The 25,080-nt window shown below is 43.3% G+C and overlaps 3 protein-coding genes across 5 annotated transcripts in view; all 3 read right to left on the bottom strand.

The window, feature by feature from the left end:
- The window catches only part of kcnc4 (potassium voltage-gated channel, Shaw-related subfamily, member 4), a 100,935-nt gene extending 89,289 nt beyond the window's left edge, over nt 1–11,646 (bottom strand). Inside the window, exon 1 of the mRNA XM_065005166.1 lies at nt 10,269–11,646. Within this exon, the coding sequence (XP_064861238.1) occupies nt 10,269–10,889 (621 nt within the window). The 5' untranslated portion in view covers nt 10,890–11,646. The remainder of the gene's footprint in view (nt 1–10,268) is intronic.
- A 3,952-nt stretch (nt 11,647–15,598) lies between these two features.
- Nucleotides 15,599–20,814, bottom strand: hspa1b (heat shock protein family A (Hsp70) member 1B). The gene is made up of 4 exons (XM_029621374.2): nt 20,281–20,814; nt 19,804–20,015; nt 19,603–19,707; nt 15,599–17,459 (listed from the first exon to the last, which is right to left on the bottom strand). Exons 2-4 carry the CDS (start codon nt 19,981–19,983, stop codon nt 15,810–15,812), a joined length of 1,935 nt encoding a protein of 644 aa, XP_029477234.2. The 5' UTR covers nt 19,984–20,015; nt 20,281–20,814; the 3' UTR covers nt 15,599–15,809.
- Nucleotides 20,815–20,923: 109 nt separating this feature from the next.
- LOC115101925 (S-adenosylhomocysteine hydrolase-like protein 1) overlaps nt 20,924–25,080 on the bottom strand; it is a 78,795-nt gene continuing 74,638 nt past the window's right edge. The window contains exons 13-16 of one of the 3 annotated variants that reach the window (XM_065005164.1): nt 23,677–23,745; nt 23,243–23,321; nt 22,509–22,629; nt 20,924–21,870 (exon numbers count right to left, since the gene is read on the bottom strand). In XM_065005164.1, coding sequence (XP_064861236.1) covers nt 21,864–21,870; nt 22,509–22,629; nt 23,243–23,321; nt 23,677–23,745 — 276 coding nt within the window. In that variant the 3' untranslated portion in view covers nt 20,924–21,863. Of the gene's footprint in view, nt 21,871–21,892; nt 22,412–22,501; nt 22,630–23,242; nt 23,322–23,676; nt 23,746–25,080 lie in introns of those variants that run through there. The other 2 variants (XM_065005163.1, XM_065005165.1) reach the window with 2 other exon arrangements.

Here is a 25,080-nt window from a genome sequence, read left to right as displayed (position 1 = left end):
TAAACAGCTTGGAAAATTCCAGAAAATTATGTCATGGCTTTAGAATCTTCTGATAGGCTAATTGACATCATTTGAGTCAATTGGAGGTATACCTGTGGATGTATTTCAAGGCCTACCTTCAAACTCAGTGCCTCCTTGCTTGACATCATGGGAAAATCTAAAGAAATTAGCCAAGACCTCAAAAAAAAATTGTAGACCTCCTCAAGTCTGGCTCATCCTTGGGAGCAATTTCCAAACGCCTGAAGGTACCACGTTCATCCGTACAAACAATAGTACGCGAGTATAAACACCATGGGACAACACAGCCATCATACCGCTCAGGAAGGAGACGTGTTGTGTCTCCTAGAGATGAACGTACTTTGGTGCGAAAAGTGCAAATCAATCCCAGAACAACAGCAACTGACCTTGTGAAGATGCTGGAGGAAACAGGTGCAAAAGTATCCAACAGTACGATCTTTGTCCCCATGTGCAGTTGCAAACCGTTATCTGTATTTTTTATGGCGGTTTTGGAGCAGTGGCTTCTTCCTTGCTGAGCGGCCTTTCAGGTTATGTTGATATAGGACTCGTTTTACTGTGGATATAGATACTTTTGTACCTGTTTCATCCAGCATCTTCACAAGGTCCTTTGCGCTCGTTCTGGGATTGATTTGCACTTTTTGCACCAAAGTACGTTCAGATAAAAAGTATAGACAGAGTGGATACTTACCGATTCACGGTTGATGCCCATACCATGGTAAAGAGCGGCTGAGGTAGCTAACAAGGAAGAGCCGAGATGAGAGGTGCTTCAGAGAGTGAGGCAGTTTCATCATCCGAGGGGAGAATCAATGAGGGTAGCTAAATCCAAAAGTGAAATAGCGAGCACTAGGCCAAGGTTGAAAAACTCTGGTAGCTTAGATCACAGAGAACAGGTCTAAAAGTTGACAAAACAAATACAGGACAATGAAAGAACAGACAAGGTACTAAACAATTAGAGCAGATTGATTTTCTACTTTCATTTTGTCTGCCAGCAGAGGAGAAGTCAGAGCTGCCTGGAATAGTCGAGCAGGATCGTGCGGCCCCCCATGAGTGGGGAATCTGATTTGTTGTTTACAATCATACCTCCTTGGGCTTGGTGGATTGTAAACTCACCACTGCCAATGCTCGGTCTAGAATGTAATTACATGCTAGCAAGGCTGGCTAACAATAGCCAGCTCGAGCTAGCAAACGAAGAGTAAATTCTCCATAAGATGTCGAGAAAGAGTGCTTTGTGGGTAGTTTCAAAGATGTCCTAAAAAAAGGTGATAAATATTTCAAAACCCCAAAACACAACTACTTTTGTAGTTATAGGTAACCACATTGTGACTACAACTAAGTTACTAAGTCTTTGACCACACTGTTACTTTGGTGAGTAAAAACTCTACGCTACCTACCCTACCCTTCCCGAGTGGCACAGGAAAGCCAAAAAGATTGTCAAGGACATCAACCCCCCGAGCCATGGCCTGTTCACCCCACTATATCATCCAGAGGGCAAGGTCAGAACACGTGCATCAAAGCTGGTACCGAGAGACTGAAAAACAGCTTCTATCTCAAAGCCATCAAACTGTTAAATAACCATTACTAGCCGGCTACCACCCGGTTACTCAACCCTGCACCTTAGAGGCTGCTGCCCACTGTGCATAGACATGGAATCACTGGTCACTTTAATAATGGAACACTGGTCACTTTAATAATGGAACACTGGTCACTTTAATAATGGAACACTGGTCAGTTTAATAATGGAACACTGGTCAGTTTAATAATGGAACACTGGTCAGTTTAATAATGGAACACTGGTCACTTTAATAATGGAACACTGGTCACTTTAATAATGGAACACTAGTCACTTTAATAATGTTTACACACTGCTTTACTAATTTAATGTGTATATACTGTATTCTATTCTACTGTATTTTAGTCAATGCCACTCTGACATTGCTCGTCCTAATATTTATATATTTCTGCATTCCATTATTTTACTTTTAGATTTGTTTGTATTGTTGTGAATTGTTAGATATCTAGGAACACCAGCATTTCTCTACACCCGCAATAACATCTACTAAATATGTGTATGTGACCACTACAATTTGATTTGATGGAGTTTATAATTACGTAATGACATCAGGTGCCCCTTGTACCTTCAAAAGTATTCTACAATAATCATTTATTGGAAAACACAGTTTCCATCATCATTTATTGGAAAACACAGTTTCCATCATCATTTATTGGAAAACACAGTTTCCATCATCATTTATTGGAAAACACAGTTTCCATCATGATTTATTGGAAAACACAGTTTCCATCATCATTTATTGGAAAACAGTTTCATCATTTTATTGGAAAACCATCATCATTTATTGGAAAACACAGTTTCCATCATCATTTATTGGAAAACACAGTTTCCATCATCATTTATTGGAAAACACAGTTTCCATCATCATTTATTGGAAAACACAGTTTCCATCATCATTTATTGGAAAACACAGTTTCCATCATCATTTATTGGAAAACACAGTTTCCATTTCATCATTTATTGGAAAACACAGTTTCCATCATCATTTATTGGAAAACACAGTTTCCATCATGATTTATTGGAAAACACAGTTTCCATCATTTATTGATTTATTTATTGGAAAACACAGTTTCCATCATCATTTATTGGAAAACACAGTTTCCATCATCATTTATTGGAAAACACAGTTTCCATCATCATTTATTGGAAAACACAGTTTCCATCATCATTTATTGGAAAACACAGTTTCCATCATCATTTATTGGAAAACACAGTTTCCATCATTTTATTGGAAAACACAGTTTCCATCATTTTATTGGAAAACACAGTTTCCATCATCATTTATTGGAAAACACAGTTTCCATCATCATTTATTGGAAAACACAGTTTCCATCATCATTTATTGGAAAACACAGTTTCCATCATCATTTATTGGAAATCATTTATTGGAAAACAGTTTCCATCATCATTTATTGGAAAACACAGTTTCCATCATCATTTATTGGAAAACACAGTTTCCATCATCATTTATTGGAAAACACAGTTTCCATCATCATTTATTGGAAAACACAGTTTCCATCATCATTTATTGGAAAACACAGTTTCCATCATCATTTATTGGAAAACACAGTTTCCATCATTTATTGGAAAACACAGTTTCCATCATCATTTATTGGAAAACACAGTTTCCATCATCATTTATTGGAAAACACAGTTTCCATCATCATTTATTGGAAAACACAGTTTCCATCATCATTTATTGGAAAACACAGTTTCCATCATCATTTATTGGAAAACACAGTTTCCATCATCATTTATTGGAAAACACAGTTTCCATCATCATTTATTGGAAAACACAGTTTCCATCATCATTTATTGGAAAATCACAGTTTCCATCATCATTTATTGGAAAACACAGTTTCCATCATCATTTATTGGAAAACACAGTTTCCATCATCATTTATTGGAAAACACAGTTTCCATCATCATTTATTGGAAAACAGTTTCCATCATCATTTATTGGAAAACACAGTTTCATCATCATTTATTGGAAAACACAGTTTCCATCATCATTTATTGGAAAACACAGTTTCCATCATCATTTATTGGAAAACACAGTTTCCATCATCATTTATTGGAAAACACAGTTTCCATCATCATTTATTGGAAAAACACAGTTTCCATCATCATTTATTGGAAAACACAGTTTCCATCATCATTTATTGGTTTCCAAAACACAGTTTCCATCATCATTTATTGGAAAACACAGTTTCCATCATCATTTATTGGAAAACACAGTTTCCATCATCATTTATTGGAAAACACAGTTTCCATCATCATTTATTGGAAAACACAGTTTCCATCATCATTTATTGGAAAACACAGTTTCCATCATCATTTATTGGAAAACACAGTTTCCATCATCATTTATTGGAAAACACAGTTTCCATCATCATTTATTGGAAAACACAGTTTCCATCATCATTTATTGGAAAATACAGTTTCCATCATCATTTATTGGAAAATACAGTTTCCATCATCATTTATTGGAAAACACAGTTTCCATCATCATTTATTGGAAAACACAGTTTCCATCATCATTTATTGGAAAACACAGTTTCCATCATCATTTATTGGAAAACACAGTTTCCATCATCATTTATTGGAAAACACAGTTTCCATCATCATTTATTGGAAAACACAGTTTCCATCATCATTTATTGGAAAACACAGTTTCCATCATGATTTATTGGAAAACACAGTTTCCATCATCATTTATTGGAAAACACCATCATCATTTATTGTTTCCATCATCATTTATTGGAAAACACAGTTTCCATCATCATTTATTGGAAAACACAGTTTCCATCATCATTTATTGGAAAACACAGTTTCCATCATCATTTATTGGTTTCCAAATTTATTGGAAAACACAGTTTCCATCATCATTTATTGGAAAACACAGTTTCCATCATCATTTATTGGAAAACACAGTTTCCATCATCATTTATTGGAAAATACAGTTTCCATCATCATTTATTGGAAAATACAGTTTCCATCATCATTTATTGGAAAATACAGTTTCCATCATCATTTATTGGAAAACACAGTTTCCATCATCATTTATTGGAAAACACAGTTTCCATCATCATTTATTGGAAAACACAGTTTCCATCATCATTTATTGGAAAACACAGTTTCCATCATGATTTATTGGAAAACACAGTTTCCATCATCATTTATTGGAAAACACAGTTTCCATCATCATTTATTGGAAAACACAGTTTCCATCATCATTTATTGGAAAACACAGTTTCCATCATCATTTATTGGAAAACTTTCCATCATCACTTATTGGAAAACACAGTTTCCATCATCATTTATTGGAAAACACAGTTTCCATCATCATTTATTGGAAAACACAGTTTCCATCATCATTTATTGGAAAACACAGTTTCCATCATCATTTATTGGAAAACACAGTTTCCATCATCATTTATTGGAATACAGAAAGTTAGACAGAATAAAAATCCTCCCGTGTCGTACAGATAAAATGTCTCCTATATCTGTCGTTTCCATCACACCCCAGCTAGCAATGAGGAATCGGCCCAGAAGCGGCCCTCTTCCGGGTGGCCGGAACTGATTGAATCAGCTCGGAATCGGGTGTCGGACTGGGCCTGGAATCAAAATGAATGACTGCCCAGAATCGGGTGTCGGACTGGGCCTGGAATCAAAATGAATGACTGCCCAGAATCGGGTGTCGGACTGGGCCTGGAATCAAAATGAATGACTGCCCAGAATCGGGTGTCGGACTGGGCCTGGAATCAAAATGAATGACTGCCCAGAATCGGGTGTCGGACTGGGCCTGGAATCAAAATGAATGACTGCCCAGAATCGGGTGTCGGACTGGGCCTGGAATCAAAATGAATGACTGCCCAGAATCGGGTGTCGGACTGGGCCTGGAATCAAAATGAATGACTGCCCAGAATCGGCCCGTTTCCGTCTCCTGGAATTCAGCCGGCTTTGCCGACATCTTACCAGCATCCCCCCCCCCCCCCCCCCCCCGATGCAAATTTAAATAAATGTATACAAAATTAACCGATTTAGTCCTTTTAAATATGACTATTTTGTACATAAAAATGATTCCCATTCACAAAAAAATACATATTTTGTTTCGGAGGAAACACCGTACACCTGGTGACCATGTCAGTGTGCACCTTGCCCACCACAGGAGTCGCTACAGCGAGATGGGACAAGGCCATCCCGGCCGGCCAAACCCTCCCCTGACTCGGACGACGCTCGGCCAATTGTGTGTCGCCTCATGGGTCTCACCGAACGCAGCCAGGACTCTTAAAGAATTTAATCTAAATGTTAAAAAAATACAATTATCATAGAAAGAATGAAATGTTAATTATATAATCATCTGCCAGAGAGTAGCCCCAATAAGCCCGATCCCCAAGTAATACATTTGGGCCAGATAACTCTCATCAGAATCAGCCTGAGACCCAAGTAATATATACATTTGGGCCAGATAACACTCACCAGAATTGGCCAGAGCCCCAAGTAATATATACATTTGGGCCAGATAACTCACACCAGAATCAGCCCATGCCCCAAGTAATACATTTGGGCCAGATAACTCACACAGGAATCGGCCCGAGCTCAATCCCCACATCCTAGCCATAAGTAATACTGCAGAAGGCAGCCCAGACTCGGGCCACATGACGTCAGCCAAGTCTGACTCTCAGCAGAGTTCCCCTGACTCTCAGCAGGGTTCCCCTGACTCTCAGCAGAGTTCCCCTGACTCTCAACAGAGTTCCCCTGACTCTCAGCAGAGTTCCCCTGACTCTCAACAGAGTTCCCCTGACTCTCAGCAGGGTTCCCCTGACTCTCAGTAGAGTTCTCCTGACTCTCAGCAGAGTTCCCCTGACTCTCAACAGAGTTCCCCTGACTCTCAGTAGAGTTCCCCTGACTCTCAGCAGAGTTCCCCTGACTCTCAGCAGAGTTCCCCTGACTCTCAGCAGGGTTCCCCTGACTCTCAGCAGAGTTCCCCTGACTCTCAGCAGAGTTCCCCTGACTCTCAGCAGAGTTCCCCTGACTCTCAGCAGAGTTCCCCTGACTCTCAACAGAGTTCCCCTGACTCTCAGCAGGGTTCCCCTGACTCTCAACAGAGTTCCCCTGACTCTCAGCAGGGTTCCCCTGACTCTCAGTAGAGTTCCCCTGACTCTCAGCAGAGTTCCCCTGACTCTCAGCAGAGTTCCCCTGACTCTCAACAGAGTTCCCCTGACTCTCAGCAGGGTTCCCCTGACTCTCAGCAGAGTTCCCCTGACTCTCAGCAGAGTTCCCCTGACTCTCAGCAGAGTTCCCCTGACTCTCAGTAGGGTTCCCCTGACTCTCAGCAGAGTTCCCCTGACGCTCAGCAGAGTTCCCCTGACTCTCAGCAGAGTTCCCCTGACTCTCAGCAGAGTTCCCCTGACTCTCAGCAGAGTTCCCCTGACTCTCAGCAGGGTTCCCCTGACTCTCAGCAGAGTTCCCCTGACTCTCAGCAGAGTTCCCCTGACTCTCAGCAGAGTTCCCCTGACTCTCAGCCGGAATCGGCCCAGGTCCACTGTGCTAGCTGGGATGTGTCCAGTAATAATTTTTTTTGCGACATTGCTTTTGTTAAATGAACCTGGGTCAATGGAAATCTGCCTACTTACGAAAACATATAAGAGTCTATTTTTAAGTGATGAGCATGAGACACAATATGACACACATTCATGACAGAGAGATAACAACCATTCATGCTGCTCATGGCTGTTACTGCTATGATAAGGTGCCAGGGCAAGACAGTCATAGGGACAGTCATAGGGACAGTCACAGGGACAGTCACATGGACAGTCACAGGGGCAGTCACATGGACAGTCACAGGGGCAGTCACATGGACAGTCACAGGGGCAGTCACAGTGGCAGTCACAGGGGCAGTCACATGGACAGTCACAGGGGCAGTCACAGGGACAGTCACAGGGGCAGTCACATGGACAGTCACAGGGGCAGTCACATGGACAGTCACATGGGCAGTCACAGGGACAGTCAGAGGGGCAGTCACATGGACAGTCACAGGGGCAGTCACATGGACAGTCATAGGGACAGTCACAGGGACAGTCATAGGGGCAGTCATAGAGACAGTCATAGGGGCAGTCATAGGGACAGTCATAGGGACAGTCACAGGGACAGTCATAGGGACAGTCACAGGGGCAGTCACATGGACAGTCACAGGGGCAGTCACAGGGACAGTCACAGGGGCAGTCATAGGGACAGTCATAGGGACAGTCATAGGGGCAGTCACATGGACAGTCATAGGGGCAGTCATAGGGACAGTCACAGGGACAGTCACAGGGGCAGTCACATGGACAGTCACAGGGGCAGTCACATTGACAGTCACAGGGGCAGTCACATGGACAGTCACAGGGGCAGTCACATGGACAGTCACAGGGGCAGTCATAGGGACAGTCATAGGGGCAGTCACATGGACAGTCACAGGGGCAGTCACATGGACAGTCACAGGGGCAGTCATAGGGACAGTCACAGGGGCAGTCACATGGACAGTCACAGGGGCAGTCACAGGGACAGTCACAGGGGCAGTCATAGGGACAGTCATAGGGGCAGTCACATGGACTGTCACAGGGGCAGTCATAGGGACAGTCACAGGGACAGTCATAGGGACAGTCATATAGGCAGTCACAGGGACAGTCATAGGGACAGTCACAGGGGCAGTCACATGGACAGTCACAGGGGCAGTCATAGGGACAGTCACAGGGGCAGTCACATGGACAGTCACAGGGGCAGTCACATGGACAGTCACAGGGGCAGTCATAGGGACAGTCACAGGGACAGTCATAGGGACAGTCATATAGGCAGTCACAGGGACAGTCATAGGGACAGTCACAGGGGCAGTCACATGGACAGTCACAGGGGCAGTCACATGGACAGTCACAGGGGCAGTCACATGGACAGTCACAGGGGCAGTCACATGGACAGTCACAGGGGCAGTCATAGGGACAGTCACAGGAGCAGTCACATGGACAGTCACAGGGGCAGTCATAGGGACAGTCACAGGGGCAGTCATAGGGACAGTCATAGGGGCAGTCACATGGACAGTCACAGGGGCAGTCACATGGACAGTCACAGGGGCAGTCATAGGGACAGTCATAGGGACAGTCATAGGGACAGTCACATGGACAGTCACAGGGGCAGTCACAGGGACAGTCATAGGGACAGTCACAGGGACAGTCATAGGGACAGGGACAGTCACAGGGACAGTCATAGGGACAGTCACAGGGACAGTCATAGGGACAGTCACAGGGGCAGTCACATGGACAGTCACAGGGGCAGTCATAGGGACAGTCATAGGGGCAGTCACATGGACAGTCACAGGGGCAGTCACATGGACAGTCACAGGGGCAGTCATAGGGACAGTCATAGGGACAGTCACATGGACAGTCACATGGACAGTCACAGGGGCAGTCACATGGACAGTCATAGGGACAGTCACAGGGACAGTCATAGGGACAGTCATAGGGACAGGGACAGTCACAGGGACAGTCATAGGGACAGTCACAGGGACAGTCACAGGGACAGTCACAGGGGCAGTCACATGGACAGTCACAGGGGCAGTCACATGGACAGTCACAGGGGCAGTCACATGGACAGTCACAGGGGCAGTCATAGTGACAGTCACAGGGGCAGTCATAGGGACAGTCATAGGGGCAGTCACATGGACAGTCACAGGGGCAGTCACATGGACAGTCACAGGGGCAGTCATAGGGACAGTCATAGGGACAGTCATAGGGACAGTCACATGGACAGTCACATGGACAGTCACAGGGGCAGTCACAGGGACAGTCATAGGGACAGTCATAGGGACAGTCATAGGGACAGGGACAGTCATAGGGACAGTCACAGGGACAGTCATATGGACAGTCACAGGGACAGTCACAGGGACAGTCATAGGGACAGTCATAGGGACAGTCATAGGGGCAGTCATAGGGGCAGTCACAGGGACAGTCACAGGGACAGTCATAGGGACAGTCACAGGGACAGTCATAGGGACAGTCATAGGGACAGTCACAGGGACAGTCATAGGGGCAGTCACAGGGACAGTCATAGGGACAGTCATAGGTGAACATGAAAATAGGCCTATAAGACTTCAAGGTCTGCATTGGACTTGAATTGTTTACTTTAGTGTGTTTTATATATACTGTAGTAGTAGTACATAATGCCAGAGATTGCATTCTCGTCATAGAATCCTCACTTCATTAATGGTAACCTGTAGAGCAACATAACATCTGCTAAATACGTGTATGTGACCAATAAAAATTAGATTTGATATGTATAACCCCTATCTTAATTAAACGACCCCAGGAAAATAATATGGCATTGAATTTAGTGACACAACATCATTCTCGTACGATGCTATTTCCACACCAGCGCATTATTTCCTGCTAGCGGCTAGTTTTGTTTGGTGTTCCACAGCAGCCAGATGCAACTGACAGAACAGACACACACACCTGTTGATTGTCGGTGGCGCGTCGGCGGACACGCTCTCTACAACACCTGTTGATTGCTTTGCATTATTCTAAATATTAACTGTGGGAGTTTGTGAACAGGACGCCTATTCCTACAAATTACAAAAGTATTGTAGCGACCCTGGTTTATAAGCATGGTTTATTATGCAAAACAAAAATAAATGTACACTTACTCTTGCAGCCCTGGATGAGTAGGGGTCCTCAAAGAGTGCCCATATCTTTGGTTGACAAACTTCGCAGCATCCCCTCGATCTTTCCGGGCAGTCCTCAATGCCGAACCGTCTGGGTAGTTCATCGTCCGTGTCATCTGGGTCCGGTGGTTCGAATATGTCCAGTGCCTCCTCTGCGTCCCGATGCTGCCGGTATGTCATCCAGCAACACGGCTCCACGTCGGTCTCATCTATCCCCCAAAACGCCAACTCCTCTTCAAAAAGAGGCCCGCAGACATCGGCGGGGCAATGAAGCTTGCCAGTTCTATAATAGTTCAACACATAAGCAAATATACCAGGGTGCCTGTCGAAAAATAACTCGTTTGTAGTTGGCGATATGTGTCCTACGGGGAGGGATTCCTTGTTTGTGTTTGTCTCTGGCGGGTCGGCTAACCAGGCCAGGCGTGTCCCCGGTAGGGTCCTAAGTGTGCTCTTGTAAGTTTCGTGTCTTGTGCCACCAACATTGATAACAATTTTCTCCGAGTCCTCCCCCCTGGTCATCTCTTCCTTCAGACATGTCTTGGACGGAGGTTTGTTACCTGACTTTCGTCCTCGGTAAGACGAAACACACACCGAGCTGATCATAGATTTAGATGAATATGCGGTTGGTTATTCCTTTGGTTTGTGTTTATCCTTTATTATATACCCCTGAAGCAACTACACGGTGACGGTTCAGAGTTCGTTCTCATGTCAGTCCTTGTGATACGACTCATTTATCCAACTATTCGTCCCGTCGACAGTTGGTTCTCTGCTTCAACAAGTCCAATGCGAGCGGCAGACAGAGTGGCCTTGAATAAAAACCACCTGCGATAAATACCTCCCCTAAATAATGTTCGCAATCTCAAAATATCTATATAAATCTGGGATTGGCGGGTTTTTGTTCACAAAATATTTGTGTATTAATATAAATTATTTATAGCCTAATGTCTATAAATAAGCAAATGTTGTAGCTTCAATAAGTAGGATACCTACTTCGCGACCTTAAACGAGAGTTTCAAATGATGGAATATTGGGAGTTTTGTATTCTACATCGAATCTATAAATTGTGCAAATTTGGAGAGCTGCTATTTCTATGTGAATGTTGTCAAGTGATTGGAGCCGCTTAAAAGCAATAACCCAAGGTCCTCACCTTAGTCACGAAATCCATCTGAGTCCCCACCCTCCAAAAAAAAAAAAAGAAATCGAACAAGTTTCTTTAACATGAAAGTTGACCCCTATGATCCAAATGGATAAACGAGCTTGGAATATTCCATCAATTTGCGACAATGTCGTCCTCGAGGGAGAGAGGCGCGTGAGATTGTGTGAGGTTGTTTTTCAGGAAGGTTCAGGATCTTTTGCTTCTCCAACCAGAAGTATACTCCCTCCTCCTCCTCCCTCAGCCTCACCATAGTCAGTCAGAGACGACACAACCAACACATCCTGCAGGCTGCCTGGGGCGTGCAACAGCCCCAATAAATTAACCCTTTTTGCGCTGAAGAGTCATTTGAAGGAGATATTATTCTATGGCACTCCCTTTAATTTAATTTAATGTTTAATAAAATATCCCCATCTGTAGATTCATGCAGGCCTGTGTCAGCAACTTGTTAGGTGCGCTGTGCAATGTAGGCTGAGGACACATCAGGGGTACACCTCATTATATATAGAGAGAGACTCAATTAGGATAGCTAAACAATGAATTCACACACACACAAACACCTCTATAAAAATGAAATTATATGAGTTGAAAGATGGGCAGCTTCCTTTGCTGTAATACAGCAGGTGTATTTCAAACTACACGTCATTGTCTCTATAAATTCCTCCCTCATGTGTTGCTACCAAGGTGCCGATCAGCACTTATACAAGTCCTTTGAGATATGGTCAAGAAGTAACAGTCGTTATTACCCATGGATCACCTCTTCATAACAACATCATTAGAAAATCGGAGCATCGTGATTGTATTTTCTATATTATCAACAATTATTTTTCTTCTATCTTATTAAAAAGTGATGTTGTGCAAGAGGAGCTTTAACTTCTCCTTGTCGTAACACACGTGCTCTTGCAATCGGGAGGGAATATGATGCGATGCCTGTACTTCACTCTTGAATGTTTCTCTTCCTCGCACTGATGCTCTTTCACTAAGATACGTCTCCTTCATTTGAGGAGGTGGATTTGACATAAATGCATTACCACCAAGTTATCCTTGTATCTACTTAACTGCTGAATGAAGAAGAAAAACAACAATTGCATGGGGATAGAATAACTTTAAGACCATATAAGACCACTTTGGAAATAAGTGTGTACACTGAACAAAAAAATATATATAAACGCAACACGTGAAGTGTGAGTCCCAGGGTAGCCTAGTGGTTAGAGCGTTGGACTAGTAACCGGAAGGTTGCAAGTTCAAACCCCCGAGCTGACAAAGTACAAATCTGTCGTTCTGCCCCTGAACAGGCAGTTAACCCACCTGTTCCTAGGCCATCATTGAAAATAAGAATTTGTTCTTAACTGACTTGCCTAGTAAAGGTTAAAAAATATATATATGTACACAGCCGTGGCCAAAAGTTTTCAGAATGACGCAAATATTAATTTCCACAAAGTTTGCTGCTTCCTTAAATACAGGTTACATTTTAAAAAAATAAAACAGCCCAGAATAGTTCCATTCCACCAAAAGCTTATTTCTCTCAAATTGGTTTACATCTCTTTTAGTGAGTTTCTCCTTTGCCAAGATAATCCATCTACCTGGCAGGTGCGGCATATCAATAAGCTGTTTAAACAGCACGATCATTACACAAGTGCACCTTGTGCCGGGGACAATAAATGGCCACTAAAATGTGCAGTTTTGTCACACAACACAATGCCACAGATGTCTCAAGTTTTTGAGGGAGCGTGCAATTGGCATGATGACTGTTCACCACAACTGTTGACAGACGGAATATGCATTGCTCTAGCATAAGCCACCTCGAACATAGTTTTTGAGATTTTGTCAGTATGTCCAACTGGCATCACAATCACAAACCAAGTGTAACCACGCCAGTCCAGGACCTCCCCCATCTGGCTTCTTCACCGTCTGCAACCAGCCGACTGGACAACTGATGAAACTGTGGGTTTGCACAACCGAAGAATTTCTGCACAAACGGTCAGAAACCGTCTCAGGGAAGCTCGTCTGCGTGCTCGTTGTCCTCACTGGGGTCGTGACCTGACTGCAGTTCTGTGTCGTAATGGACTTTAGTGGTCACTAGGCAACCCTGGGGCAGCAGGGTAGCCTAGTGGTTAGAGCCAAAAGGTTGCAAGTTCAAATCCCCGAGCTGACAAGGTTACAAATCTGTCGTTCTGCCCCTGAACAAGGCAGTTAACCCACTGTTCCTAGACCAGTTAACCCACTGTTCCTAGACCAGTTAACCCACTGTTCCTAGGCCGTCATTGAAAATAAGAATTTGTTCTAGTAAAATAAATGTTAAAAAAAATAAAAATGCTCACCTTCGATGGCCACTGGAGGAATCACAGTTTCAACTGTACCGGGCAGACAGCGTGTATTGAGTCATGTGGGCGATCCATGTTTCACAATTACTGGAAGGTAAAAATATCCCCATTCTTCCATGGCCTGCATACTCACCAGACATGTCACCCATTTAGAATGTTTAAGATGACATGTCACCCATTTAGAATGTTTAAGATGACATGTCACCCATTTAGAATGTTTAAGATGACATGTCACCCATTTAGAATGTTTAAGATGACATGTCACCCATTTAGAATGTTTAAGATGACATGTCACCCATTTAGAATGTTTAAGATGACATGTCACCCATTTAAAATGTTTAAGATGACATGTCACCCATTTAGAATGTTTAAGATGACATGTCACCCATTTAGAATGTTTAAGATGACATGTCACCCATTTAGAATGTTTAAGATGACATGTCACCCATTTAAAATGTTTAAGATGACATGTCACCCATTTAGAATGTTTAAGATGACATGTCACCCATTTAGAATGTTTAAGATGACATGTCACCCATTTAGATGCTCTGGATCGACGTGTACGACAGCGTGTTCCAGTTCCCGCCAATATTCAGCAACTTCGCACAGCCATTGAAGAGGAGAGGAACAACATTCCACAGGCCACCAATCAACAGCCTGAACAACTCTATGCAAAGGAAATGTCACGCTGCATGAGGCAAATGGTCACACCAGATACTGACTGGTTTTCTGATCCACCTCCCTACCTTTTTGTTTAAGGTATCTGTGACCAACAGATATTCCCAGATCTGTATTCCCAGTCAGGTGAAATCTATAGATTATTTATTTCAATTGACTGATTTCCTTATATGAACTGTAACTCAGCAAAATCTTTGAAATTGTTGCATGTTGTGTTCATATTTTTTGTTCAGCTTCGTAATACTTTCATGTCATCCCCCATCTTGTGATGTGTTTCATTTTCAGACCCAGAGTAAAATTTTATTAAATTCTGCTCACATAGGCTGCTTAGTGTTTACACTTGTAGAGAGTATTCTGATGAGCATATTAGCATATTCATATTTATTACGCAAGACAAGTTGGCTTCAACAGGTGAACAGGTTCAAAATAACCTATTTTGAAATAATGAGTTTCTTTGCTTGCCTAACTCTGCCATCTAGTGTACATATTGATGCATAACATCTTGAAAATAAACTAAAGAAACCAATCATTTAAACTGTTATGGGTTTAATTGAACACATAATTGAATGAAACCCTATTTCCCTACATAGTCCACTACTTAGTCCACTACCCTATGGGCACTGGTCAAAAGTAGTGCACTATATGGGGAATAGGGTTCTATAGGGCTCTGGTCTAAAGTAGTGCACTATTAGGGAATAGGGTTCCATAGGGCTCTGGTCTAAAGTAGTGCACTATTAGGGAATAGGGTGCCACAGGGCTCTGGTCTAAAGTAGTGCACTATTAGGGAATAGGGTGCCATTTGGGACGTATTTATGTTCACTTGAATATAGAGTGAATAATCCATCGAAACATACATAATCAAGTTTGGTTTGAATGTCAATGTCAATCACTCTACTGTTGTAGAGTACATTGTTTATAAACACGATTATTACTTGAGTATAAACTTGAGTATAGTATTTGTATTTTTTTTAAACATTTGAATGGTAATATAATTACAAAGGATTTATTTTCAAAAAAACATTTATCTGAACTGTGGTTGTATTGTGAGAGAGTGTACGTGAGAAGAATGATACAAAAACAACTGGGCATGGCATTTCACTTAGTGGTCAAATAAATAACAAATAAATAAGAAATAAATGTTGCACTCATAATTTTGATGCACGTAATTACCATTTAATGAATTTCTGCAAACAGTTTAGGATTGAAAATTTGACACAAAAAATAAAGTGCACTTGTAGTGACAGCAAATCTATGTACATGAAAGTTGAGCTAGCTGACAAACAGTACCTATATTAGAAGCACCATTAGCTTATGAGGCCTCTTTAGTGATTGATCCATTGATCGGCAATTGATTTACTGATTGATTATTTAGTCCACCTCTTCAATGGTAGGGCCCTGAGAGCTAGCACCGCCCCCAGCCTGGCTGCCACAACTCCCCATTGGACTAGCCCCTCCCGTCCCCTGGTAGAGCTTGGATACGATTGGGTTACACACTCTCTCCAGCTCCTTCTGTTGGTATTCAAACTCCTCTTTCTCAGCCATCTGGTTGTTCTCCAACCAGGAGATCGTTTGGTTGCACTTCTCAACAACCTTCTTCTTGTCATCCTCGTTGATCTTCCCTGCCAGGTTTGGATCTTCTACACTACTCTTCATGTTGAATGTGTAGGACTCCAACCCGTTCTTGGCTGCTATCTTCTCCCTCTGGGCATCGTCCTCAGCTTTGTATTTGTCTGCGTCCTGCACCATCCTCTCTATGTCTTCTTTACTGAGTCGCCCCTTGTCGTTGGTGATGGTGATCTTGTTCTCCTTGCCTGTACTTTTATCCACCGCCGACACGTTCAGGATGCCGTTAGCGTCGATGTCGAAGGTCACCTCGAATTGTGGAATTCCTCTCGGAGCGGGAGGGATACCCGTGAGCTCAAACTTTCCCAGCAGATTATTGTCCTTGGTCATGGCTCTCTCTCCCTCGTACACCTGGACGAGCACATCTGGCTGGTTGTCAGCATAGGTGGAGAAGATCTGGGTCTGCTTGGTGGGGATGGTGGTGTTACGTTTGATCAGGGCGGTCATGACCCCTCCAGCCGTCTCGATGCCCAGGGACAGAGGAGCCACGTCAAGGAGGAGAAGGTCCTGGACATTCTTAGAGGTGTCGCCCATCAAGATGGCCGCCTGGACGGCAGCGCCATATGCCACCGCTTCATCTGGGTTGATGCTCTTGTTGAGTTCCCTTCCATTAAAGAAGTCCTGCAGGAGCTTCTGAATCTTAGGGATTCGAGTGGAGCCACCGACCAGGACTATCTCGTGGACCTGAGCCTTGTCCATCTTAGCGTCTTTCAGGGCCTTCTCGACCGGGTCCAGGGTTCCCCTGAAGAGCTCCGAGTTGAGTTCTTCAAACCGAGCCCTGGTAATGGAGGTGTAGAAGTCCATGCCTTCGAAGAGGGAGTCGATCTCGATGCTGGCCTGGGAACTGGAGGAGAGAGTTCTCTTGGCCCTCTCACAGGCTGTCCTCAGCCTTCTCACTGCCCTCTTGTTCTGGCTGATGTCCTTCTTGTTCTTCCTCTTGAACTCCTCCACAAAGTGGTTGACCAGGCGGTTGTCAAAATCCTCCCCTCCCAGGTGAGTGTCCCCAGCTGTGGCCTTCACCTCGAATATCCCGTCCTCGATGGTCAGGATGGAGACGTCAAAGGTGCCTCCGCCGAGATCAAAGATGAGAACATTGCGCTCCCCTCTCTGGCCTTTGTCCAGGCCATAGGCGATAGCCGCCGCCGTGGGCTCATTGATGATCCTCAGGACGTTCAGTCCAGAGATCACCCCAGCGTCTTTAGTAGCCTGCCTCTGGGAGTCGTTGAAGTAGGCTGGGACTGTGATGACTGCATTGGACACCTTCTGGCCCAGGTAGTCCTCAGCAATCTCCTTCATCTTGACGAGGACCATTGAGGAGATCTCTTCGGGGTAGAAGGCCTTGGTCTCTCCCTTGTACTCCACCTGGACTCTGGGCTTTCCACCGTCGCTGATCACCTAGAAGAGTGAGAACAACAAGGTCATGAAGTCTATTGATATACTCAAGCTTTTCACGTCTTTTAGTGTATGTACTCTGTATGTATGTATGTATGTATGTATGTATGTATGTATGTATGTATGTATGTATGTATGTATGTATGTATGTATGTATGTATGTAACCTTGTATGTATGTATGTATCTATGTAACCCCGTATCTATGTAACCCCGTACCTATGTAACCCCGTATCTATGTAACCCCGTATCTATGTAACCCTGTATCTATGTAACCCCGTATCTATGTAACCCCGTACCTATGTAACCCCGTATCTATGTAACCCCGTATCTATGTAACCCCGTACCTATGTAACCCCGTACCTATGTAACCCCGTACCTATGTAACCCCGTACCTATGTAACCCCGTATCTATGTAACCCCGTACCTATGTAACCCCGTATCTATGTAACCCCGTATCTATGTAACCCCGTACCTATGTAACCCCGTACCTATGTAACCCCGTACCTATGTAACCCCGTATCTATGTAACCCCGTACCTATGTAACCCCGTACCTATGTAACCCCGTACCTATGTAACCCCGTATCTATGTAACCCCGTATCTATGTAACCCCGTATCTATGTAACCCCGTACCTATGTAACCCCGTACCTATGTAACCCCGTACCTATGTAACCCCGTACCTATGTAACCCCGTACCTATGTAACCCCGTATCTATGTAACCCCGTATCTATGTAACCCCGTACCTATGTAACCCCGTACCTATGTAACCCCGTATCTATGTAACCCCGTATCTATGTAACCCCGTATCTATGTAACCCCGTACCTATGTAACCCCGTACCTATGTAACCCCGTATCTATGTAACCCCGTACCTATGTAACCCCGTACCTATGTAACCCCGTACCTATGTAACCCCGTACCTATGTAACCCCGTATCTATGTAACCCCGTATCTATGTAACCCCGTACCTATGTAACCCCGTACCTATGTAACCCCGTACCTATGTAACCCCGTACCTATGTAACCCCGTACCTATGTAACCCCGTATCTATGTAACCCCGTACCTATGTAACCCCGTACCTATGTAAACCCGTACCTATGTAACCCCGTATCTATGTAACCCCGTATCTATGTAACCCCGTACCTATGTAACCCCGTACCTATGTAACCCCGTATCTATGTAACCCCGTACCTATGTAACCCCGTACCTATGTAACCCCGTATCTATGTAACCCCGTATCTATGTAACCCCGTATCTATGTAACCCCGTACCTATGTAACCCCGTACCTATGTAACCCCGTACCTATGTAACCCCGTATCTATGTAACCCCGTATCTATGTAACCCCGTATCTATGTAACCCCGTACCTATGTAACCCCGTACCTATGTAACCCCGTATCTATGTAACCCCGTACCTATGTAACCCCGTACCTATGTAACCCCGTACCTATGTAACCCCGTACCTATGTAACCCCGTACCTATGTAACCCCGTACCTATGTAACCCCGTATCTATGTAACCCCGTACCTATGTAACCCCGTACCTATGTAACCCCGTACCTATGTAACCCCGTACCTATGTAACCCCGTACCTATGTAACCCCGTACCTATGTAACCCCGTATCTATGTAACCCCGTATCTATGTAACCCCGTATCTATGTAACCCCGTACCTATGTAACCCCGTACCTATGTAACCCCGTACCTATGTAACCCCGTATCTATGTAACCCCGTATCTATGTAACCCCGTACCTATGTAACCCCGTACCTATGTAAACCCGTACCTATGTAACCCCGTATCTATGTAACCCCGTATCTATGTAACCCCGTATCTATGTAACCCCGTACCTATGTAACCCCGTACCTATGTAACCCCGTATCTATGTAACCCCGTACCTATGTAACCCCGTACCTATGTAACCCCGTATCTATGTAACCCCGTATCTATGTAACCCCGTATCTATGTAACCCCGTATCTATGTAACCCCGTACCTATGTAACCCCGTACCTATGTAACCCCGTACCTATGTAACCCCGTATCTATGTACACTGTACGTGTTTTTGTGTTTATTTGTTTGTGATTTTTCTGTTACATTTGAGCTTGTATTTTTCAAAACAAAAACAAAAAATACTATTTTAAATCACCTTGAAGGGCCACGGCTTCATGTCTGACTTAACAATCTGGTCGTCAAACTTCCTGCCAATCAGGCGTTTGGCGTCGAACACAGTGTTAGTGGGGTTCATGGCCACCTGCAGTGAAATAATTTAAATATACATTTATTTTTTGAAAACAAAATACATTCATCTACAAGATTAGACAGACAGACTTTCCAAAGTGGGACCTACCTGGTTCTTTGCTGCGTCTCCAATGAGTCTCTCTGTGTCGGCGAAGGCCACGTAGCTGGGGGTTGTTCTGTTTCCCTGGTCGTTGGCGATGATCTCCACCTTGCCATGCTGGAACACCCCCACACAGGAGTAGGTGGGGCCCAGATCAATGCCAATGGATACTCCCTTTGCTGAAGACATCTTGGTTCATTTTGTTGTTGTTGTTTGAGTTCCTGCATGAGTAAGATTAAGAACGACATTTTATTATCATGATTTAATATTTTCTGTATTTTATGAAAGGTCTTACTGTTATTATTATTATGACATTTATACTTTATGATATGATTCGGGTCATTTACACTCAACTGAGATGTCTAGAGGTGTAATTGTTTTTTTCTCTCCCTGTATATAGTCAGAAGAACCAATAACCAATCCATTTAAGGTAACTGTATAGGCATGGTCTACGAACTGTCCGTCAGCGTCAACATTATAACTTACAACGGTAGACAGCTTTGGTTCTTCTCTTCGATATATTGAAGGACCTCGTTTTGAGCCCTGAGTGGTTTCCGCCCCCCTGCTCGGGTCTTTGCTCTTGAGTCGTGTGGTTATTCCAAAAAGATATACCTCAACTGAGAGAGATCCATGGCTTATATACATAAAAACAGCTTTCTAGAATGATCACACCTCTTCTGTGACACGTCTGTGATACAGCCGCTAATATGAGTTACTGCAGTCGTTGCGACGCTCTGGAGGCAACCCGACACCACACCAGTAGAGCTGAACACAGGGCGGAGAGTTAACATTCTGGACCGTTTTGAAAAGGCAATAGGCAACAGGTTCGGGAAAGTGAGCGAAAGAGCATTTATGAACATGAAAAGTCGTTTTAGACGTGGACCTCGCTGTAAGAATGAAAAGGTAAGAATGTAACACTGGAAATGGGTGCTTCTCTCTGACACACACAGTGGTAGAGCCCCAGCGGTTTATAGCCCCACATGTTTTAGCTCAAATAAAATATATGGCTTTGCTGGCATGCATCCCCCTATTCTTTTTTGCCCAAAAAATGTACATGCTAAAATTGCCAATGCACACACACACACACACACACACACACACACACACACAAATAAATTCTACAAACAAATTATAAACATATATTTCTGTTTATTAATTATAGGATGAGCTTATTGCTGCTATATCATACATCCAGTTACAACAATCACAAGTATAAATCATTTAGATGATCAACATAAGCAAGTGAAAGCAGAAATCACCACAAGGCATGTCTGTCAACATACGACTTAAAAATCAACAGAACCATTTAGCGACAGCAGAACAGTTTCTATGAGAGACTTTACAAATCAACGTGGACAAACAGTGCTTTTAAATCTATAAAATAGAGAATAATTTCAAACGTAACAAATAGCCACGAATGAAACTTAACATTGAGATGAACTGATAGCAAGTGGCTGTGAAGACACATCGACTCTCAGCTTTAATGACACGTAGCTTCTTCAATGCTTCACCAGACATTAAAACAGCCCAGTTAGGATCACAAACACAAGTCTGGCTCATGGAATGTACTTCATTTAAAATGTCAGTGTGTGTGTGTGTACACAGTAACAGTGACATATTGACATTAATGAACATTGTGATTGTGACTAAATTGATACCTCAAGAGATTAAAGCATAGCCAGCAGACTAAAATTATATGACTAACATTTTTAAATGGTTACTTCTCTTGGAGCCAAGTCCCAAATGGCACCCTATTCCCTATGTAGTGCACTACTACCCATAGGCTCTGGTCAAAAGTAGTGCACTACAAATGAAATAGGGTGCCATTTGGAACATGTACTTGGTCTCTGCTGTTTGATATACATGGTTAGATTCATGCACCTGACAGACAAGTTAGATATAATCAATATTATTATGCGTGACAATGTTAATAATAACATTTACATTCAGTAAAAGCAAAATTATTATTATTCTTCCCTTTTGTAGCAACTTATCAAATAAAATAGAGATATTTATATTCACTTATTCCATATGTTGTTGCTTGCCGGTCACCACGTTGTCCATTTCCATTAATACCTTGGAGACATAGACAGTAGGTATGATTTCATTAAAAAACAATCATGTGACTAGAGTTTGATTGAATTTTGTCTACATAATATCAGTGTAATACAGGACCATGGCCATGTCATTTTTTCGCGTGTTGCAGTTCCATGAGTGTATGATTTTCCAGAACTAGTTAGTACCACTTACTAACCCACATCTAAAACTCAAACCCCAGATCATCCTTCTGGACTGTTTTCCCCAACACCCATCACCACACTCACTGAAATACAGACAACCTCATCAGAGTCATTACCGTGGAAACCGGTAATATTACCTCAAAATATTTGATGAGAGAATACTTGTTTTGTTTTTTGTTTTCTTGCTGACTTGGTTTTAGACATTTTGCATTTAGAATTTCTTATTGCACTTTTAGATGTATTTGTATTCCTTAGTTTGTAGCCTAGGCTAATTGTTTAGCTTGACATTTGATAGTGGTCCTCACTCCAACCCTATCGCAGAGTTGATCCCCAGTCTAGTCATACCAAAGACTCTCAAGGCCCTTCGACCAGATGTCCTGTAACAGGAGATATGGACAGTTCTGGTTCGGACAAGGCTCACTTAAATGTTCCAATAGGGAGACAATCAGATAGAGAAAAGACAAGTCTCAGTACCTGTAGTAGTTGGGTTTGAAGGGTCCATTCTTGTTCAGGCCCATGTATTTGGCCTGCTCGTCAGACAGCTCTGTCAGGTGGGCGTCAAAGTTGGGCATGTGCAAGCTGGCCACGTACTCATCTGGATGGAAGACACAGGTGGATTGTGAAGAGGAACGCCTCTTTTGTAGTTCACTACTTACAACCCACACATACTTGTTAGGGAAATGGAGCGTCGTGGTAAAAACAAAACACTAGGTGGCGACGTCGAGCCACATTACAACAAACTGCCCATTGAAACCTGTGTGTACACATTTATCACATGAATTCATTAACATTTTCACCAATAAGGCTCAGTCAGAGACTACTTGTATGTATGCAGATCAATGGTCTGCTCCTCCAATGCCACCCTATTCCCTACATAGTGAACTAACTTTGACCAGAGCCCTATGGCACCCTATTCCCTACATAGTGCACTAACTTTGACCAGAGCCCTATGGCACCCTATTCCCTACATAGTGCACTAACTTTGACCAGAGCCCTATGGCACCCTATTCCCTACATAGTGCACTAACTTTGACCAGAGCCCTATGGCACCCTATTCCCTACATAGTGCACTAACTTTGACCAGAGCCCTATGGCACCCTATTCCCTACATAGTGCACTAACTTTGACCAGAGCCCTATGGCCTGGTCCAAAGTAATGCACTATAAAAGGGAATATAGGGTGCCATTACGGACAGGCCCAGGTCTTACCCATTTTCTTAGGCAGCAGATAGACGTCCTGTTTGTAGCGTCCCTCGGGAGCATTGAACAGCTCAATCAGAGCCAGGGCCTGCGGAGAGACACAGACCACCACAGAGTCTCAACGCTGCCAACATCCCATTCTCACAAAGCTCAGGTAACAGCAGAACAACAGGAGAGCAGGAGATATCCTAACCCAAGTCTTGTCTTCAGCAAACCTCTAAAGCAACAAGTATGACTAGTAAAAAAAAAACACCTCAGCATTTTCACATTCATTTTAGGGGTGCTTAGATATTATTGGTACAGACTATTGTCTAAGTTTATATGACGAGCATTAAAAAAAAAAGACATAAAAAAACTAAATTCATATTTTTAGGAATAGAAAATAAATAGTTTTTCTGTGTGTTTTTGACACGACTGTCATCTAAACAAACTAGATGCCTCACCTGAGTAGTAGCTGTGATGGACAGAACAAACGTGGGGACTGTGGAACAGCTCAGATTCAACAGACGACCCTATAGGGAAACGCAGGGCACACACATTACACAAACCAACTGGTCAGTCATGTAGCCATTCACAGGGAAACTGACAATGCACTTTGAAATCAAAACAGAGATTAGAAGAGATAGAAGAGCATAACACACAGATGAGTCCAGCTATGAAAGAAGATCCCAGAGTACACTCTGATACTACATCCCAGAGTACACCCTGATACTACACCACAGAGTACACCCTGATACTACACCCCAGAGTACACCCTGATACTACACCCCAGAGTACACCCTGATACTACACCACAGAGTACACCCTGATACTACACCCCAGAGTACACCCTGATACTACACCCCAGAGTACACCCTGATACCACACCCCAGAGTACACCCTGATACTACACCCCAGAGTACACCCTGATACTACACCCCAGAGTACACCCTGATACTACACCCCAGAGTACACCCTGATACTACACCCCAGAGTACACTCTGATACTACATCCCAGAGTACACTCTGATACTACACCACAGAGTACACCCTGATACTACACCCCAGAGTACACCCTGATACTACACCCCAGAGTACACCCTGATACCACACCACAGAGTACACCCTGAAACTACATCCCAGAGTGCACCCTGATACTAATACAAACTAATACAAAAATACAAACTAAAGCTCATTCCATCTCAGTATCCTGAAAAACAAACTAAAGCTCATTCCATCTCAGTATCCTGAAAAACAAACTAAAGCTCATTCCATCTCAGTATCCTGAAAAACAAACTAAAGCTCATTCCATCTCAGTATCCTGAAAAACAAACTAAAGCTCATTCCATCTCAGTATCCTGAAAAACAAACTAAAGCTCATTCCATCTCAGTATCCTGAAAAACAAACTAAAGCTCATTCCATCTTAGTATCCTGAAATACAAACCAGAGCTCATTCCATCTTAGTATCCTGAAATACAAACTAAAGCTCATTCCATCTCAGTATCCCGAAAAACTAACTAAAACTCAAAACATTACATGACCATGAGAATCGATAGAACATCGCTCAGAGATGCACAAAAAAAATAGAAACATATTTCGTTTGTAATAGGCTGGACGATTTCATCTTCCACTGAACAAAAATATAAACGCAACTAGAGGTCGACCGATTAATCGGAATGGCTGATTAATTAGGGCCGATTTCAAGGTTTTCATAACAATCGGTAATCGGTATTTTTGGACACCGATCATGGCCAATTACATTGCACTCCACGAGGAGACTGCGTTGCAGGCTGACTACCTGTTCTTCGCAATGCTTCAAGCATTGCGCTGTTTATGACTTCAAGCCTATCAACTCCCAAGATTAGGC

The sequence above is a fragment of the Oncorhynchus nerka genome, linkage group LG20 (assembly GCF_034236695.1).
Source record: "Oncorhynchus nerka isolate Pitt River linkage group LG20, Oner_Uvic_2.0, whole genome shotgun sequence".
Taxonomy (NCBI): Eukaryota; Metazoa; Chordata; class Actinopteri; order Salmoniformes; family Salmonidae; genus Oncorhynchus; species Oncorhynchus nerka.
This window is presented reverse-complemented; position numbering and strand designations above follow the sequence as displayed.

What these genes read in the sequence shown, in the direction of transcription:
- hspa1b (XM_029621374.2), bottom strand. Translation starts at nt 19,983, where the DNA reads ATGTCTTCAGCAAAGGGAGTATCCATTGGCATTGATCTGGGCCCCACC. An exon ending in GAGACGCAGCAAAGAACCAG is followed by an intron (nt 19,708 to 19,803) that starts GTAGGTCCCACT and finishes ATTTCACTGCAG; the next exon opens with GTGGCCATGAACCCCACTAA. An exon ending in TGAAGCCGTGGCCCTTCAAG is followed by an intron (nt 17,460 to 19,602) that starts GTGATTTAAAAT and finishes TCACTCTTCTAG; the next exon opens with GTGATCAGCGACGGTGGAAA.